The 20,249-nt window shown below is 42.4% G+C and overlaps 1 protein-coding gene across 2 annotated transcripts in view; it reads left to right on the top strand.

Annotated features, from left to right (window-relative positions):
* Nucleotides 1-20,249, top strand: part of efr3a (EFR3 homolog A) — a 289,375-nt gene that overhangs the window by 64,215 nt on the left and 204,911 nt on the right. For both annotated transcript variants that reach the window (XM_084139708.1, XM_084139709.1), the window contains exon 3: nt 9,672-9,748. In XM_084139708.1, coding sequence (XP_083995834.1) covers nt 9,672-9,748 — 77 coding nt within the window. The remainder of the gene's footprint in view (nt 1-9,671; nt 9,749-20,249) is intronic.

The following is a 20,249-nucleotide window of genomic DNA, read 5'->3' on the forward strand; positions in this document are numbered from 1 at the left end:
CTTCTAGGTGCAGATCTAGGATTAGCTTCCGCTCCCCCAATCCTATTCTTAACCATTAGTGAAAAGCATAACTGACCCAAGATCAGCGTCTAGGGCTAACTTCACCCTACACCTGAATGGGATGTATGTAGCAGGGTGCCTCTTGCCTATTTCCAGCCTTTTCATCCTCTGTGTTTGCTGTGTTTTTCTGATCCGAGGAGAGAGATTTAGGGCTATGACCTTGGCAAGGTGAAAAAATTACTTGAGTTAAACTGAGCATAATACTGAAAAAAAAAAAAATGGTCGCCTGTCTGTTGTAGTTCAGATTTCAGTTACTGTAAGGCTTCATCAGCTGATAACTGATCAAGAGAAACATTTGCTCAATGGATGTCCTCACCTTTATCTGTGTGAGTGTGCTGTTCCCTGCCTTTGTGTAAAGTTACACCATGTTGTGGAATGGATAGGTAGAGTTGCGTTCTCACCGCTCATATTTCAGTCATTTCCTGTGTTTGGGCTATCAGCTAGTTAATTATGCTGGCCTGTTCACCTGTTCCCAGCCCAGTCCTTCACTGTGTTTGCCCTCTCCCTCCCCAAGACTTTCCATTTGGCCAACTGAAATGGCAATGAGTGCTCATTAGCATATTTCTGTCTCTCATGTTCCAGGATAGCTGTAACTTCAAGTTGTATTACATTGAATTGAATGTCAGAAGTTTTGGGTTGTCGAAACAAAAGTCCTCCAAGATTAGATAAGGCTCTTTCAAAAGTCCCCTAAAATTTGAATAATCTATGTTGGTAAATGTGCTGGAAAGTCACGTTGGGTGGGGTTAGTGTTCAAAGTAGTATGGTCGATTGCTTGTTGGTTTGGACATTACAGCTCAATAACAATAAGCACACACAAATTGGACAGATATAATCAGCGAAAAGCAGCATGGGCTAAAGTCCACAAACAAAGCTTTTGCCTTCAATTAAATGGGTCAATCTGGGATTGGTACATCAATTTTTTGACTTTTAACTTGATTCTGTGTAGCCATTGATTCTTGGAGAATATACCTTATGGATGCCTCATGAGTTTAGTTCAACTGTCTTACCCCATCAGAAACCAAAATGGTTGTGCTTTGCATCCCAGATTCTCTTTTAATGTAATTTCTATTCAGTTCACTATTAATTTTTCCAAAAGACGTCAGTCCTTTTTTTCTGGGCTCTATCCCTGATGTAGTTCCAGTGCGCCTTGGGATAAAGTAAACAGTTTCCTGCTAATCCCACGGGACAGGATCGCTTGGGAATAGCACGGAAGTTAGTTTTGCAGATCAGAGCCCCCGTAATCCATTTTAATTTACACACGCTGTTTCTTCTGTCGCCAGGTCACACTAGTGCCCCAGCAGCGTGTGTGTAATTTAAACAGGCATGATGAAGCGTGACCCCAATCTAATGATTTCACCCGAGCCTGCCGATTGCTGGCAAAATCCCCCCTCCCATGGTTTTCGTTTTGGACTTTCTTCACAGGTCAGAACGTGTACGCCATCTAATCAATGAGTTTGCTCATGCTTGTTTTGATCTTGACACCAAAAGACAATGCTCAGTAGTATGTGTCGCATACCATTAGTAGTCAAATGTCGTCATACCACTGATGGGATGTCATTTTCTTGGCTGTTATTGTATGGATGTGTGTGTAAGGTTAAAAAGAAACAGAGTAAAACTCACGGACGACTTGTAAAGCTCAAACCAAGTTTATTCACCCACTGGGTCACACAGCTGCATAAGACAAAGACATATTCCCACCAGCGCAAGTATTTACAGTGAGGGAAAAAGTATTTGATCCCCTGCTGATTTTGTACATTTGCCCACTGACAAAGACATATCATTTTAATGGTAGGTTTATTTGAACAGTGAGAGACAGAATAACAACAAAAAAATCCAGAAAAACGCATGTCAAAAATGTTACAAATTGATTTACATTTTAATGAGGGAAATAAGTATTTGACCCCTCTGCAAAACATGACTTAGTACTTGGTGGCAAAACCCTTGTTGGCAATCAGAGGTCAGACGTTTCTTGTAGTTGGCCACCAGGTTTGCACACATCTCAGGAGGGATTTTGTCCCACTCCTCTTTGCAGATCTTCTCCAAGTCATTAATGTTTCGAGGCTGACGTTTGGCAACTCGAACATTCAACTCCCTCCACAGATTTTCTATGGGATTATGGTCTGGAGACTGGCTAGGCCACCCCAGGACCTTAATGTGCCTCTTCTTGAGCCACTCCTTTGTTGCCTTGGCCGTGTGTTTTGGGTCATTGTCATGCTGGAATACCCATCCACGACCCATTTTCAATGCCCTGGCTGAGGGAAGGAGGTTCTCACCCAAGATTTGACGGTACATGGCCCCGTCCATCGTCCCTTTGATGCGGTGAAGTTGTCCTGTCCCCTTAGCAGAAAAACACCCCTAAAGCATAATGTTTCCACCTCCATGTTTGATGGTGTTCTTGGGGTCATAGGCAGCATTCCTCCTCCTCCAAACATGGCGAATTGAGTTGATGCCAAAGAGCTCGATTTTGGTCTCATCTGACCACAACACTTTCACCCAGTTTTCCTCTGAATCATTCAGATGTTCATTGGCAAACTTCAGACGGGCCTGTATATGTGCTTTCTTGAGCAGGGGGACCTTGCGGGCGCTGCAGGATTTCAGTCCTTCACGGCGTAGTGTGTTACCAATTGTTGTCTTGGTGACTATGGTCCCAGCTGCCTTGAGATCATTGACAAGATCCTCCCGTGTAGTTCTGGGCTGATTCCTCACCGTTCTCATGATCATTGCAACTCCACGAGGTGAGATCTTGCATGGAGCCCCAGGCCGAGGGAGATTGACAGTTATTTTGTGTTTCTTCCATTTGCGAATAATCGCACCAACTGTTGTCACCTTCTCACCAAGCTGCTTGGCGATGGTCTTGTAGCCCATTCCAGCCTTGTGTAGGTCTACAATCTTGTCCCTGACATCCTTGGAGAGCTCTTTGGTCTTGGCCATGGTGGAGAGTTTGGAATCTGATTGATTGATTGCTTCTGTGGATAGGTGTCTTTTATACAGGTAACAAACTGAGATTAGGAGTGCTCCTAATCTCAGCTCGTTAACTGTATAAAAGACACCTGGGAGCCAGAAATCTTTCTCCCAATCTTTCTGAAACGTATTTCCCTCATTAAAATGCAAAACAATTTATAACATTTTTGACATGCGTTTTTCTGGATTTTTGTTTTTGTTATTCTGTCTCACTGTTCATATAAACCTACCATTTAAAATTATAGACTGATAATTTCTTTGTCAGTGGGCAAACATACAAAATCAGCAGGGGATCAAATACTTTTTTCCCTCACTGTATACCCCACTTTAGGCGGAGTCTCCTCCTCTTCTCTAAACATTACATCATTGTTGCTAGGCAGAAAGTTAAGTGATGTGGGTAATAAACTGTTCCTTCTCCCTTCATGTAATCTGACATGACCTCGGCCCCCATTCCTCACTAATCCACAGCTATCCACCCTTATCAGTGACCCCAACATATACATTCCTCCTACATACAACCTTTAACTTCTGGTGTAGCAAGTATTTCAAATGACAAGCCAACAACTGAAACCAGACTGTGGCCCTTCTCTCCATAGGATACCTAATATCTAACAATAACATGTTCTGACAGGATGTAAACTTTCTGCATTCCCCTCTCTCCCTCAGTAACATGAATAAGGATATTTCATGTTTAGAAGTCAGAACCCATCACGTGTATATTTTTTACTAGATGACAAATTTGACACCAATTGATAAAGGTGCTTGCTATGATGCTTTGTGCGCTCAGTGCCCACAACCCTAACCCAGTGCTATGACTCATTGTGTATACATATTCATCATGTAAGTGGGATTTTGTATTGATTTTATGTGTATTTCTTATGAAGGCCCTTTGAAGAAGGGGAGATTTAAGATAGGAGGCCTACTCATCACATTTATAATTAAGCGTTTGACGGGGAGCATGCTGATGCTTTGAAGTATGATCCGGAGCCTTTTGGTAGATAAGGAGGAAAAACGTGGTGGCATTTAATCTTTGTTAGTTGTAAATATTGCCTTGAGAGCAAAATGGTAATGATCTTGAAGCGAATCTTTATGATTGCGATCAAGCCTCTTCAGATTCATAGTGTTACAACACAACGCACAAATTGATATCAAGGCAAGTAGGAACCCTTATAAGAAAGGAATCCCAAGCTATCTTTGAACTTCACAGCAGTATCCTTCAAAAATGAAAGTCCGTCCACACCTATCCATAAATACATTCATAACCATACATGCAGTATATCCATACCCATACCTTTCCATATGTTAACTAGCAACCTATATGGAAAAACACAAGCCCCTTAACCAAACCAACACAATAACACCCAATTATCATAAACAAATCATCCACAGCATGAAATAAATTAACTTTACTTAAAGCCTGCAGGTATAATGCATTATGATGAAGCAAGTTATAATGCATTGTAAGACTTATCATGAATATGTTATAGCTGTCATTGACATGTTGTATACTGTATGTATCAGTCATAACATCTCTTGTCATTTACTATTCATAACATCTGTCAAATCATTATAATAATGTTGCCATGAAGGTCTTGCGAAGGAGGATCACCATATGTTCCTACCAACAGTTCCCTGACCTGGTTGTTATCGAAAGAGCCATTATAAAGAAAGACAATAATTGCTTCTCAGAATGCTTTCTGGATAAACAAAGGTTATTGTAATCCCACAACATATCTCTCCCCAGTCCTTTGCCGTTTCACTCAAAGCTGGCACAGTGAGGCTTATGGCTTCCCACATGGCACCCTATTCCCTATGTGTCCCTACCATAGGGACAACCACAGGGCCCTGGTCAAAAGTAGTGCACTACATAGGCAATAGGATGAAATTTGGGATGCAGCCTATGGCCCAAGTCGTCGTACAGAGAAAGAAACCCATTAAGCTTAGCTGATTACACGAACACACATTCACAGGCTCCCCGCTTGCCTCCCTGCTTTAATGTGGCAGGTAATTGCTAGCTTCATAATGAACGTCTTACAGACCAGGCCTGGAAAGGTTGCCCGCTGACAGGCTTTCAATTCACCGCATTGATGAAGTTTATGAATCTTGAGCCCCGGGGATCTGTCGAGCTCCCTTGTGCCAGGAAAATAACTTTGCTTAGGTGTTAAAGTGACCTCGCTTTACCTGTATGATGGAGAATGTATTGTATACCAGAAAGCGCCTCTGGGCTAGAAGTGTCAGGGAAGGGGCAGCTGGGAAATGCCTTTGCAGAAGTTTGTTAATGAGCTTTGAAGAACGGTTGTTTGTCAAAGTCCTGTTCGTGGTAATGGAGTTTTTTTTCCTCCATTGCGTTTTCTGTCTCTTTACTTTACAGGTGCGTAACGCGCCTCATCCGCCACCTTTTTGGACTACCCACCTTAGCACTCAGATAGCTTAACATTTTGGCATTACAGAACGATTGCCGTTAAAAACGAACTAAACCCTTTTGAAAATGACCTATGTGGCGTCATATGAGTAGGAAACATTTATTCTAGTGTCAAAATTGACTGTAAATAGGATAATTTTCTAGAAAAAAAATTAATTTTTATTTTTTTGCAGATGCTCTTATCCAGAGCGACTTACAGTTAGTGAATACATATATATATTTTTTTATACTGGCCCCCCGTGGGAATCGAACCCACAACCCTGGCATTGCAAACGCCATGCTCTATCAACTGAGCTACATCCCTGCCGGCCATTCCCTCCCCTACCCTGGACGACGCTGGGCCAATTGTGCGCCGCCCATGAGTCTCCCGGTCACGGCCGGCTGCGACAGAGCCTGGATTCGAACCAGGATCTCTAGTGGCACAGTTAGCACTACGATGCAGTGCCTTAGACCACTGCGCCACTCAGGAGTAATAAAGTCAGTCTTGTCTAAAACGGAGTTTGGAACCTGCGTCACAACGAGTAAATGAAAGTTTGGTTTGGATTACAATTATGTTAACAGATCATGCCCCCTTTTGCCAACTTACGTTTGGCTTTTGTCATGGCCACCAGCATTTCTTGAGGAGCAAGCCAAAGAATGAGGCCAAATCAGTGGTGCAATTCCCCTTATAAAAAAAACACATGACATCTTCGTTACTTTCTGGCTAACAAATGTCATCGCCCCTCCTTTTTTAACCCCCCATAAAATACGCTGATATTAGTTATTGGTTTTGGACTAGTCTTTGTGGAACAGAATGCTTATACTGTATCTCTCCAGCATGAGCTTGTGGAATACCATGGGTTTAGGTCAGTTTTGAACCCATGCTGTTGGACTTGCTGTGGTCTTGCTACAGACCTTGCATGTGTGCTTCCTTTCAAGGGTTTTTATTGAGCTATGGCGTGTTAAAGACATTAATTTATAAAACTTTTTAGATGGTGCCATGGTTTGTTACAATTCTTATAGCAAGTCTTATAACAGATTTAAAGGAACTAACTTGAACTATCCCTAATTTATTATACACAAATGAGGAACTGGGGCATTGGTAGTAGTCATGTAAATCCATTCTAGTCCCAAAGCCAAAATTGGTTTAAAAGTGTAAATGGGATAACTTTGGTCATAAAGTCAGTATTTTCCAGAACGTGAATGTCCGTGATTTAGGGAACCCGCTTTCCTTGGCATATTTGAGGGTTGGGTTCAAGTAATGCCCATTAACATGTGGGTTTTAGTTTGTAAATTATCTCTCTGAACGCACACTGACTGTGGTAAAGTTAGTTCAATGTTGGATATCTCTATGGGTCTAGGTAGGGACCGTCAATAAATTACACAATGTAATGGGACAATATTTTCACATTTCAGACAGTTACGCATTTCAAAACTCACTGATTACGCATTTGTTTTTCTGCTGCTCATGAAAATAAAATGTATTGACTCTTGGGGGTATGGTTCGATGTGGAATGTGTTACTGCAGACAGTATCGAATTAGCAGCTGCTGACTGGATTGATTTCTGAGAACATGTCTACAACTTAATCAGTAAGCTGTTAAACTATCATAAATAAAGCACAAGCTACACACTGTTTATCAGTGCCCAAAATCACTAGATAGTTCCATCTCTGTGTTTGTCAATGAAGCTAGTTAGTAGTAGCTAGCGGGCACATTGAGAAGCCAGGCCACGTTAGCTAAATTAGCTTAACAAGTCACAGGTGAGTGGCAATGTGTGTGCTTCGGTACCGTTTTAGTTTTACTACCAGAGTGTGGGTCTGTCTAGCAGTGTTTCATAGCGAGTCAAGTTACAAAACAGGTTGCGGCAGGACACAAGATGCTCGCGAATGGGTTTGAATTTTGGAGAATTGACAAGTGGCAGTTGGGATGCAAGTGCGCATAGTCTCAATTCTAATTTTGCCCAAAACAGTTTCAGACTCTCTTGATCACTATCAATAAAAGATCAGGAAGTGGTCACTCCGTAAAGGGCTTAAGGGGCCAAGTGTTCTTTCAACATGGCGACGTGTTGTCTTACGTAAACAAGCCTACACACAATACCCCATAATGTCAAAATGGAATTATGTTTTTTGAAATTTGTACTAATTAATAAAAAATGGAAGCTGAAATGTCTTGAATCAATAAGTATACAACCCTTTTGTTATGGCAAGCCTAAATAAGTTCAGGAGTTAACATTTGCTTAACAAGTCACATAAGTTGCAAGGACTCACTGTGTGCAATAATAGTGTTTTAACATGATTTTTGAATGACTACCTCATCTTTGTACCCGACACATACAATTATCTGTAAGGTCCCTCAGTCGAGCAGTGAATTTCAAACACAGATTCACCCACAAAGACCAGGGAGGCCAATGGTGACTTTAAAACAGTTACAGAGTTTAATGGCTGTGATATGACAAAACTGAGGATGGATCAACATTGTAGTTACTGCACAATACTAACCTAATTGACAGAGTGAAAAAGCAATTAACTTTTCGTCCTGAATACCAAATGTTATGTTTGGGGCAAATCCAATACAACACATTACTGTGTACCACTCTCCATATTTCAAGCATAGTGGTGGCTGCATCATGTTTTGGGTATGCTTGTCATCGGCAAGGACTAGGTTTTTTGGGGGGGGATAAAAATAAACCGAATAGAGCTAAGCACAGGCAAAATCCTAGTGGTTGTCTGCTTTCCACCAGACACTGGGAGAGGAATTCACCTTTCAGCAGGGCAATAACCTAAAACACAAGGCCAAATCTACACTGGAGTTGCTTACCAAGAAGACAGTGAATGTTCCTGAATGGCCAAGTTGCAGTTTTGACTTAAATCTACTTGAAAATCTATGGTAAGACCTGAAAATGGTTGTCTAGCAAGGATCAACAACCAATTTGACAAGCTTAAATACTTTTTTGAAGAATAATGGGCAAATGTTACCCAGAAAGACTCAGCTGTATTGAATCGTGGGTATAAGTACTTATGTAAATGAGAGATTTCTGTATTTCATTTTCAATAAATTTGCAAAAGTTTCTAAAAACATGTTTTCACTTTGTCATTATGGTTTGTATTCAGATGGGTGAGAACCCCCCCCCCCCCCCCCCAACTGAATACATTTTGAATTCAGGCTGTAACACAACAATGTGGAATAAGTCTAGGGGTATGCATACTTTCTGAAGACACTAAGTTGTGACGACATTAGTTACACAACTCTCACACAACTCTGTTTTGGAATATACTCACTGACTTTATCGCCAAAATAATCCTACTTACATTTTTCTGTAAATTCTGGCACTGGAATGAATGTTTCAAAGTAATATCGATGACACATACTACATTTTCAATCAAATAAGTAGCTTTTTGCATTCAGTTGCCCTTTAATATAGAAAGTGTTACTGTTACATTTTTTTTTTAAATGTGTAAAGTTCTATGGTTGAACTTTGTTTTGAGTGTTTCTTATTGTTTCTTTCTTGAAACCTTTAAAAATGTGGCCATAGTGTTGGGTTCTGTTCTTAATGCTAAAGACCTCTCCACATTGATCTATTGTCAGAGGACTGACTTGTTATTTGACCTTTGCTTTGGTCCACTGCATCATGAGACCTGTAAAACACCCTAGCTCTGACATTTCTCTGAAGATGGACGATGGCCTCGGTCTGGCCATGAATGTGAATTGAACACACACACTTGCGCGTGAGCAAACATGCATACATGCGCGCACACACACACGTTCAATCTATTTTTCTTTCTCACTCTCACACAATCTCTCACACTTTCGCTCTCTCTCTCACACACACATACACACAGACACACAAACACACAAACACGTTCTATTTTTTTCTCTCTCTCTCTCACACACACACACTGTCGCCTGTCACTCTCTGAGTCATTGGTCAATGCTGATTAATCAACTGAGTGATGTTAATAATAATTTGCATTAATTAAAACATATTACCCTATTCCATTCTATTTTGTAGCCTTCTAGCTTTTTAGGTCAAGATCCAGCATATCCAGCACAGTCGCCAAGTCTTGTTGCATAAATGCAAAAGTTAATTACCCATATTAATGATGTGTGGTAATTTATACAGTAGTGATATGGTAGTTATTGACACAATGTTGGGATTGGATGATAATCATGGTATTTTATGTTTTATTGTTGTGTTATTATCACCTGGTGTGTGTGTGTGTGTTTTAATTAGTGTGTTTTGTGTTCCAGGTGTGTGTGGCTGCTGTGGACCGCTGAGGCCCAGGTACAAACGCCTGGTTGATAACATCTTCCCAGAGGACCCCAAAGTGAGTATTTTACCTATGTTACAAAAAGCATTTGACAAGACATTCAATAACAAAACATTTTAATGACAATAATGACATTGTCATTACTTGGAAAACACATATTTTGTTATGGACATTTGTTTAAAATGTCAATCCTTAAAATGTCGATCCTTTCCCCTAGTTTTTCGCTAGACTGAGTGCAAATGCCCTCAGAGTAGCATACACGACTGGCAAACAAACATTTAGCTCAAATGATGTTATAATTTTGTAGTCATGGAACAAAAGAGTGTGTGGCCTCCAAAGCTCATTTGACTTATCCAAATGATTGCCTTTAGTTTCCAACCATCTTTCAAAATCTAAATTTGCCTATGACGCGAAAATGGCAAACACCATCTCATTATCATCATTAAATCTCATTATTTAAAGAATGGCCTGCATCCCTAAACTAGGTCATCATCATCAGCTGACAGACCAATATTAACACATCTAGCCCTAACCATTGCCCTCTAACAGCTTATCATAGCGATAACAAACCATTTACTAAATAGCTGTCACTACAACCAACTTGATAACACAAATAGGATTGTGTAGTAGTGCATGCATCCAAGCCCATTGTTACCCCAGTGCTTAGCTTGCTTTGGAGACCCCGTGTCACTGTTATGATGGGAAATCTGCCTCATGCTCAAACACCAATGACTGCATCCCAAATGACACCCTATTCCCTACACAGTGCACTACTTTTGACCAGGGCTCTGATCAAAAGTAGTGCACTATGTAGGGAATAGGGTGCCATTTAGAAAGTAGCCCATAATTGGCCTGCCATAACGCGGCACGTAAACCGTTATGGTTTGACAAATCTAGTTGATAAAATGTGACATCGCTTTTGATAACCTTGACACGACAACTTATTAACAGCTGTTTGAATCCTTGACCCCGTTTTAATTAAAAAGGTAAAGTGTGTGTGTGTGTGTGTATAGTATGCAGAATCACATACACAAGGGAGTCTCTTTTCGTTCTCTCTCACACTGTGTCTGCCTCTCTTAATCTCAAGTGCCTTTAGTGTAAGCAATTAGGTGCAGGGGGGAGTCAGAATGCTCAAATGGTAGCGACAATGTCAAATTAATTATCACTCGGAGCACTTTAGGTGCTGGAAATACTCTGGCGACGTTACTCTGGCGACATTACTCTACACTTTCTATGAAGTACATACAGTGGGGAAAAAAAGTATTTAGTCAGCCACCAATTGTGCAAGTTCTCCCACTTAAAAAGATGAGAGAGGCCTGTAATTTTCATCATAGGTACACGTCAACTATGACAGACAAATTGAGAGAAAAAAATCCAGAAAATCACATTGTAGGATTTTTTATGAATTTATTTGCAAATTATGGTGGAAAATAAGTATTTGGTCACCTACAAACAAGCAAGATTTCTGGCTCTCACAGACCTGTAACTTCTTCTTTAAGAGGCTCCTCTGTCGTCCTCCTCGTTACCTGTATTAATGGCACCTGTTTGAACTTGTTATCAGTATAAAAGACACCTGTCCACAACCTCAAACAGTCACACTCCAAACTCCACTATGGCCAAGATCAAAGAGCTGTCAAAGGACACCAGAAACAAAATTGTAGACCTGCACCAGGCTGGGAAGACTGAATCTGAAATAGGTAAGCAGCTTGGTTTGAAGAAATCAACTGTGGGAGCAATTATTAGGAAATGGAAGACATACAAGACCACTGATAATCTCCCTCGATCTGGGGCTCCACGCAAGATCTCACCCCGTGGGGTCAAAATGATCACAAGAACGGTGAGCAAAAATCCCAGAACCACACGGGGGGACCTAGTGAATGACCTGCAGAGAGCTGGGACCAAAGTAACAAAGCCTACCATCAGTAACACACTACGCCGCCAGGGACTCAAATCATGCAGTGCAAGACGTGTCCCCCTGCTTAAGCCAGTACATGTCCAGGCCCGTCTGAAGTTTGCTAGAGTGCATTTGGATGATCCAGAAGAGGATTGGGAGAATGTCATATGGTCAGATGAAACCAAAATATAACTTTTTGGTAAAAACTCAACTCGTCGTGTTTGGAGGACAAAGAATGCTGAGTTGCATCCAAACAACACCATACCTACTGTGAAGCATGGGGGTGGAAACATCATGCTTTGGGGCTGTTTTTCTGCAAAGGGACCAGGACGACTGATCCGTGTAAAGGAAAGAATGAATGGGGCCATGTATCGTGAGATTTTGAGTGAAAACCTCCTTCCATCAGCAAGGGCATTGAAGATGAAACGTGGCTGGGTCTTTCAGCATGACAATGATCCCAAACACACCGCCCGGGCAACGAAGGAGTGGCTTCGTAAGAAGCATTTCAAGGTCCTGGAGTGGCCTAGCCAGTCTCCAGATCTCAACCCCATAGAAAATCTTTGGAGGGAGTTGAAAGTCCGTGTTGCCCAGCGACAGCCCCAAAACATCACTGCTCTAGAGGATATCTGCATGGAGGAATGGGACAAAATACCAGCAACAATGTGTGAAAACCTTGTGAAGACTTACAGAAAACGTTTGACCTGTGTCATTGCCAACAAAGGGTATATAACAAAGTATTGAGAAACTTTTGTTATTGACCAAATACTTATTTTCCACCATCATTTGCAAATAAATTCATAAAAAATGCTACAATGTGATTTTCTGGATTGTTTTTCCTCATTTTGTCTGTCATAGTTGACGTGTACCTATGATGAAAATTACAGGCCTCTCTCATCTTTTTAAGTGGGAGAACTTGCACAATTGGTGGCTGACTAAATACTTTTTTTCCCCACTGTACATATAACACCATTAATAATGCATTATCACACTGACTGACTAAGCGTCCATAATAACTCATAAGTGGTTATAAAACTCAGTATAACTATAAGACAATAGTGCATAATGTATTACAGCCATTCAGGTTTGAAAACATTATGCCCTATATTACACTATTACATAAACTAAAAATTTTATAAAGCACTTTGTGTTTTTGTAAAGTGAATCACGTAATTATAAAACACTATAATAGGTATTTGTAGGCTTTAAGTAAAGCGTAATCATCATCTTGCCTGATGACTCACCCTGAATTTAGTTCCGCTGCTCTATCGATCGCTACATATATTCCGTCTGAAACTCCCATCCTAGAAGTCATTTTTGTGACTTCAAAATGAGGTGTGTTGTACAAAACAAATGCATCAGTAATAGGATAGTCTCTAACAAATCTAACCAATCAAAGTTGATAACGTCATCATGTAGGCTCTGGCCCAACCCATTGCTTTCTGGGACCAATCAGAGCGGTCAGAATGTGTTCGCGTTCTAGAAATCGTCCGGGAGGGAGGCAAATCCAGACCTACCGTGGAAAAGAAACGTCAGATGGCCGGAACAATGCAGACCACTGCAGGTTTTTTTTATTTTTATCAGCATTATGGGCTACTTTAGATGTATGACAGCCATGCCATTCCATCCCAGTGTCTGTTGAATTCCAACACAGGTACACCTCATTCTACTGAATGAGGTACTGATTTAGGTGATCACATGAACCAACTCTTATTTAACGAGGAAAAGTATAAAAACCACTGCTGTGGTCATCACTATCCTCTTGCAATAAGACCAGCTGGATGGCAAAAACAGTGCTAATAGTACCTCAGAAGTAATATTTATCAAAAAAAGAACTATTGACCATGCCAAAAGAGTTGAAAAGGAAAGTTTTGAGTGAGGAAAAGAAGGGTTCAATTATGGCTTTACTGGCAGAGGGATACAGTGAGCGTCAGGTTGCTTCTATCCTTAAAATTTCAAAGACGGCGGTTCATAAGAACAAGGTCAAGCAGGAGACATTGTGGACAACAAAGCTACAGACCAGCAGAGGGCGAAAACGACACTACTGACCGGGATGACCGCTAACTAATTCGAATGTCACTCAACAACCGAAGGATGACATCAAGTGACCTACAAAAAGAATGGCAAACGGCAGCTGGGGTGAAGTACACGACGAGGACGGTTCTAAACAGGTTCCTAGGGGCAGGGCTGAAGTCGTGCAAAGCTAGAAAAAAGCCCTTCATCAATGAGAAGCAAAGAAAAGCCAGGCTGAGGTTTGCAAAAGACAATAAGGAATGGACCATAGAGGACTGGAGTAAGGTCATCTTCTCTGATGAGTCCAATTTTCAGCTTTGCCCAACACCTGGTCGTCTAATGGTTAAACAGAGACCTGGAAAGGCCTACAAGCCACAGTGTCTAGCACCCACTGTGAAATTTGGTGGAGGATCAGTCATGATCTGGGGGTGCTTCAGCAAGGCTGGAATCGGGCAGATTTGTCTTTGTGAAGGACGCATGAATCAAGCCACGTACAAGGTTGTACTGGATGAAAACTTGCTTCCTTTTGCTCTGACATTGTTCCCCAACTCTGAGGATTGGTTTTTCCAGCAGGACAATGTGCCATGCCGCACAGCCAGGTCAATCAAGGTGTGGCTGGAGGACCACCAGATCAAGACCCTGTCATGGCCAGCCCAATCTCCAGACCTGAACCCCATTGAAAACGTATGGAATGTGATCAAAAGGAAGATGGATGGTCACAAGCCATCAAACAAAGCCGAGCTGCTTGAATTTATGCACCAGGAGTGGCATAAAGTCACCCAACATCAATGTGAAAGACTGGTGGAGAGCATGCCAAGACGCATGAAAGCTGTGATTGAAAATCAGGGTTAAACCACCAAATATTTATTTATGAACTCTTCCTATGTTAAAACATTAGTATTGTGTTGTTTAAAAATGAACATGAACTTATTTTTTTTGCATTATTCGAGGTTTGTTATTTTGACCAGTTGTCATTTTCTGCAAATAAATGATCTAATTGACTATTTTAATTTGGAATTTGGGAGAAATGTTGTCAGTAGTTTATAGAATAAAACAAAAATGTTAATTTCAGCCAAACACATACCTATAAATAATGAAACTGATAATTTTGCAGTGGTCTCTTAATTTTTTCCGCAGCTGTATGTACTTCATAGAAAGTGTTACTAAAATGGTTTCACTTTTTGTGCTCTTCCTCTCCTTTTGATTCGTTATAGTTCAATATTCCAACCAGGTGTAAGGTTCTGAACAAACAGAGTAAAAACTCAAACGGACGACTAGAAAAAGCTCAAACCAAATCTATTCACCCACTGGGTCAAACAGCTGCAAAGACGAAGCATGATTACACAAGCACATATATTTATAACCGCCTACTAGGCGGGGTCAACACCTTACACATCTAGTCAGCCAATACATCTCTGTTGCTAGGCAGGAACTTTATTGGTTCCTTTCACTGGTGTAGTCATGGCCCTGCCTGGTACTGATGCTAGAACCTTCGTAGGCGTGGAAGTGTATGTGTGTGAGATAGGACTGTAGTAGGAGGGTCGTTGTGGTGGGCCCCTCTGGCCCCCCTCCCAGAGGTTTACATTTACGTCATTTAGCAGACGCTCTTATCCAGAGCGACTTACAAATTGGTGCATTCACCTTATAGCCAGTGGGATAACCACTTTACAATGTGTTTTTTATTTTTATTTTATTTTTTATTTTTGGGGGGGGGGTTGGGGTAAGGGAGGGGTAGAAGGATTACTTTATCATATCCCAGGTATTCCTTAAAGAGGTGGGGTTTCAAATGTCTCCAGAAGGTGGTGAGTGACTCCGCTGTCCTGGCGTCGTGAGGGAGCTTGTTCCACCATTGGGGTGCCAGAGCAGCGAACAGTTTTGACTGGGCTGAGCGGGAACTATGCTTCCGCAGAGGAAGGGGAGCCAGCAGGCCAGAGGTGGATGAACGCAATGCCCTCGTTTGGGTGTAGGGACTGATCAGAGCCTGAAGGTACGGAGGTGCCGTTCCCCTCACAGCTCCATAGGCAAGCACCATGGTCTTGTAACAGATGCGAGCTTCAACTGGAAGCCAGTGGAGTGTGCGGAGGAGGGGGGTGACGTGAGAGAACTTGGGAAGGTTGAACACCAGACGGGCTGCGGCATTCTGGATGAGTTGTAGGGGTTTAATGGCACAGGTAGGGAGCCCAGCCAACAGCGAGTTGCAGTAATCCAGACGGGAGATGACAAGTGCCTGGATTAGGACCTGTGCCTCTTCCTGTGTAAGGCAGGGTCGTACTCTCCGAATGTTGTAGAGCATGAACCTACAGGATCGGGTCACCGCCTTGATGTTAGCGGAGAACGACAGGGTGTTGTTCAGGGTCACGCCAAGGCTCTTCGCACTCTGGGAGGAGGACACAACGGAGTTGTCAACCGTGATGGCGAGATCATGGAACAGGCAGTCCTTCCCCGGGAGGAAGAGCAGCTCCGTCTTGCCAAGGTTCAGCTTGAGGTGGTGATCCGGCATCCATACTGATATGTCTGCCAGACATGCAGAGATGCGATTCGCCACCTGGTTATCAGAAGGGGGAAAGGAGAAGATTAGTTGTGTGTCGTCAGCGTAGCAATGATAGGAGAGGCCATGTGAGGATATGACAGAGCCAAGTGACTTGGTGTATAGCGAGAATAGGAGAGGGCCTAGAACTGAGCCCTGGGGGACACCAGTGGTGAGAGCACGTGGTGCGGAGACAGCTTCTCGCCACGCCACTTGGTAGGAGCGACCGGTCAGGTAGGACGCAATCCAAGAGTGAGCCGCGCCGGAGATGCCCAGCTCGGAGAGGGTGGAGAGGAGGATCTGATGGTTCACAGTATCAAAGGCAGCAGACAGGTCTAGAAGGACAAGAGCAGAGGTTTCTTCTCACTTCATCTGTTGACATGACCTCGAGCAGAATTCCTTGCTCCTCCATAGTTCCGCAGCTGGCCTGCCTTATCAGAGACGTACTATTGCCCTTCGCCTCCCTCCTTAGAAACATGCGACAGAATATGACCTTTCTGCACTTCCCCTTGTCTCACTCAGTAACTTTCCATACACCAAGTTCCTATTCACACTTCATTAACCCCAACATATACAGTACCAGTCAAAAGTTTGGACACACCTACTCATTCCAGGGTTTTTCTTTATTTGTACTATTTTCTACATTGTTGAATAATAGTGAAGACCTCAAAACTATGAAAGAACACATAGAGTTGAAGTCGGAAGTTCACATACACCTTAGCCAAATACATTTAAACTCAGTTTTTCACAATTCCTGACATTTAATCCTAGTAGAGATTCCCTGTCTTAGGTCAGTTAGGATCACCACTTTATTTTAAGAATGTGAAATGTCAGAATAATAGAAGAGAGAATGATTGATTTCAGCATTTATTTATTTATTCACATTCCCAGTGGGTCAGAAGTTTACATACTCAATTAGTATTTGGTAGCATTGCCTTTAAATTGTTTAACTTGGGTCAAACATTTCGGGTAGCCTTCCACAAGCTTCCCACAATAAGTTGGGTGAATTTTGGCCCAATCCTCCTGACAGAGCTGGTGTAACTGAGTCAGGTTTGTAGGCCTCCTTACTCGCATACGCTTTTAAAGTTCTGCCCACATTTTCTATAGGGTTGAGGTCAGGGCTTTGTTATGGCCACTCCAATACCTTGACTTTGTTGTCCTTAAGCCATTTTGCCACAACTTTGGAAGTATGCTTGGGGTCATTGTCCATTTGGAAGACCCATTTGCGACCAAGCTTTAACTTCCTGACTGATGTCTTGAGATGTTGCTTCAATATATCCACATAATTTTCCTTCCTCATGATGCCATCTATTTTGTGCAGTGCACCAGTCCCTCCTGCTCAAAGCACCCCCACAGCATGATGCTGCCACCCCCGTGCTTCACGGTTGGGATGGTGTTCTTTGGCTTGCAAGCAACCCCCTTTTTCCTCCAAACATAATGATGGTCATTATGGCCAAACAGTTCTATTTTTGTTTCATCAGACCAGAGGACATTTCTCCAAAAAGTACCATCTTTGTCCCAATGTGCAGGTGCAAACCGTATTCTGGCTTACAACTGCGACCTGGCCAAGATAAAGCAAAGCAGTGCGATTAAAAACAACACAGAGTTACATATGGAATAAACAAAAACAAAACGTACAGTCAATAACACAATAGAAAATGTATATACAGTGTGTGCAAATGTAGTAAGTCATGGAGGTAAGACAATAAATAGGCCATAGTGCAAAATAATTACAATTTAGTATTAACACTGGAGTGATAGATGTGCAGAAGATGATGTGCAAATAGAGATACTGGGGTGCAAATGAGCAAAATAAATAACAATATGGGGATGAGGTAGTTGAATGGGCTAATTACAGATGGGCTGTGTACAGGTGCAGTGATTGGTAAGCTGCTATGACAACTGATGCTTAAAGTTAGTGAGGGAGATGTGTCTAAAGCTTCAGAGATTTTTGCAGTTCGTTCCAGTCATTTGCAGCAGAGAACTGGAAGGAATGGCGGCCAAAGGAGGTGTTGGCTTTGGGGATGACCAGTGAGATATACCTGCTGGAATGCATACTACGGGTGGTGTTGCTATGGTGACCAATGATCTAAGATAAGGCAGGGAATTGCCTAGAAGTGATTGTCGATATAGGACTCGTTTTACTGTGGATATAGATACTTTTGTACCTGTTTCCTCCAGCATCTTCACAAGGTCCTTTGCTATTGTTCTGGGATTGATTTGCACTTTTCACACCAAAGTACGTTAATCTCTAGGAGACAGAACGCGTTTGTACTATTGTTTGTACAGATTAACGTGGTACCTTCAGGCGTTTGGAAATTGCTCCCAAGGATGAACCAGACTTGTGGAGGTCTACAATTTTTTTTCTGAGGTCTTGGCTGATTTCTTTTGATTTTCCCATGATGTCAAGCAAAGAGGCACTGAGTTTGAAGGTAGGCCTTGAAATACATCCACAGGTACACCTTCAATTGACTCAAATTATGTCAATTAGCCAACAATTGTTGGAAAAATTACTTGGCATACACAAAGTAGATGTCTTAACGACTTGCCAAAACTATAGTTTGTTAACAAGACATTTGTGAAGTGGTTGAAAAACGAGTTTTAATGACTTCAACCTTAGTGTATGTAAACTTCTGACTTCAGCTGTATGGAATCATGTAATCTCAGCAAAAAAAGAAACGTCCCTTTTTCAGGACCATGTCTTTCAAAGATAATTCGTAAAAATCCTAATGAATCCACAGATCTTCATTTGTAAAGGGTTTAAACACTGTTTCCCATGCTTGTTCAATGAACATGCACCTGTAGAACGGTCGTTAAGACACTAACAGCTTACAGATGGTAGGCAATTAAGGTCACAGTTATGGAAACTTAGGACACTAAAGAGGCCTTTCTACTGACTCTGAAAAACACCAAAAGAAAGATGCTCAGGGTCCCTGCTCATCTGCGTGAACGTGCCTTAGGCATGCTGCAAGGAGGAATGAGGACTGCAGATGTGGCCAGGGCAATAAATTGCAATGTCCGTACTGTGAGACGCCTAAGACAGCGCTACAGGGAGACAGGACGGACAGCTAATCGTCCTCACAGTTGCAGACCACGTGTAACAACACCTGCACAGGATCAGTACATCCGAACATCACACCTGCGGGACAGGTACAGGATGGCAACAGCAACTGCCCGAGTTACACCAGGAACGCACAATCCCTCCATCAGTTCTCGGACTGTCCCTAATAGGCTGAGAGAGGCTAGACTGAGGGCTTGTAGGCCTGTTGTAAGGCAGGTCCTCACCAGACATCACTGGCAACAATGTCGCCTATTGGCACAAACCCACCGTCTGTGGACCAGACAGGACTGGCAAAAAGTGCTCTTTACTGACGAGTCGCGGTTTTGTCTCACCAGGGGTGATTGTTGGATTCGCAATTATCGTCGAAGGTATAAGCGTTACACCGAGGCCTGTACTCTGGAGCAGGATCGAGGTGGAGGGTCCATCATGGTCTGGGGCGGTGTGTCACAGCATCATCGGACTGAGCGGGTTGTCATTGCAGGCAATCTCAACGCTATGCGTTACAGGAAGACATCCTCCTCCCTCATGTGGTACCCTTCCTGCAGGCTCATCCTGACATGACCCTCCAGCATGATAATGCCACCAGCCATACTGCTCGTTCTGTGCGTGATTTCCTGCAATACAGGAATGTCAGTGTTCTGCCATGGCCAGCGAAGAGCCCGGATCTCAATCCCATTGAGCACGTCTGGGACCTGTTGGATCGGAGGGTGAGGGTTAGGGCGATTTCCCCCCAGAAATGTCCGGAAACTTGCAGGTGTCTTGGTGGAAGAGTGGGGTAACATCTCACAGCAAGAACTGGCAAATCTGGTGCAGTCCATGAGGAGGAGATGCACTGCAGTACTTAATGTAGCTGGTGGCCACACCAGATACTGATTGTTACTTTTGATTTTGACCCCCCCTTTGTTTAGGGTCACATTATTCCAGTTTTGTTAGTCACATGTCTGTAGAACTTGTTCAGTTTATGTCTCAGTTGTTGAATCTTATGTTCATCCAAATATTTACATATGTTAAGTTTGCTGAAATTAAACTTAGTTGACAGTGAGAGGACGTTTCTTTTTTGCTGAGT

This window comes from Coregonus lavaretus, assembly GCF_964263955.1.
Source record: "Coregonus lavaretus genome assembly, chromosome: 23".
Classification (NCBI taxonomy): domain Eukaryota; kingdom Metazoa; phylum Chordata; class Actinopteri; order Salmoniformes; family Salmonidae; genus Coregonus; species Coregonus lavaretus.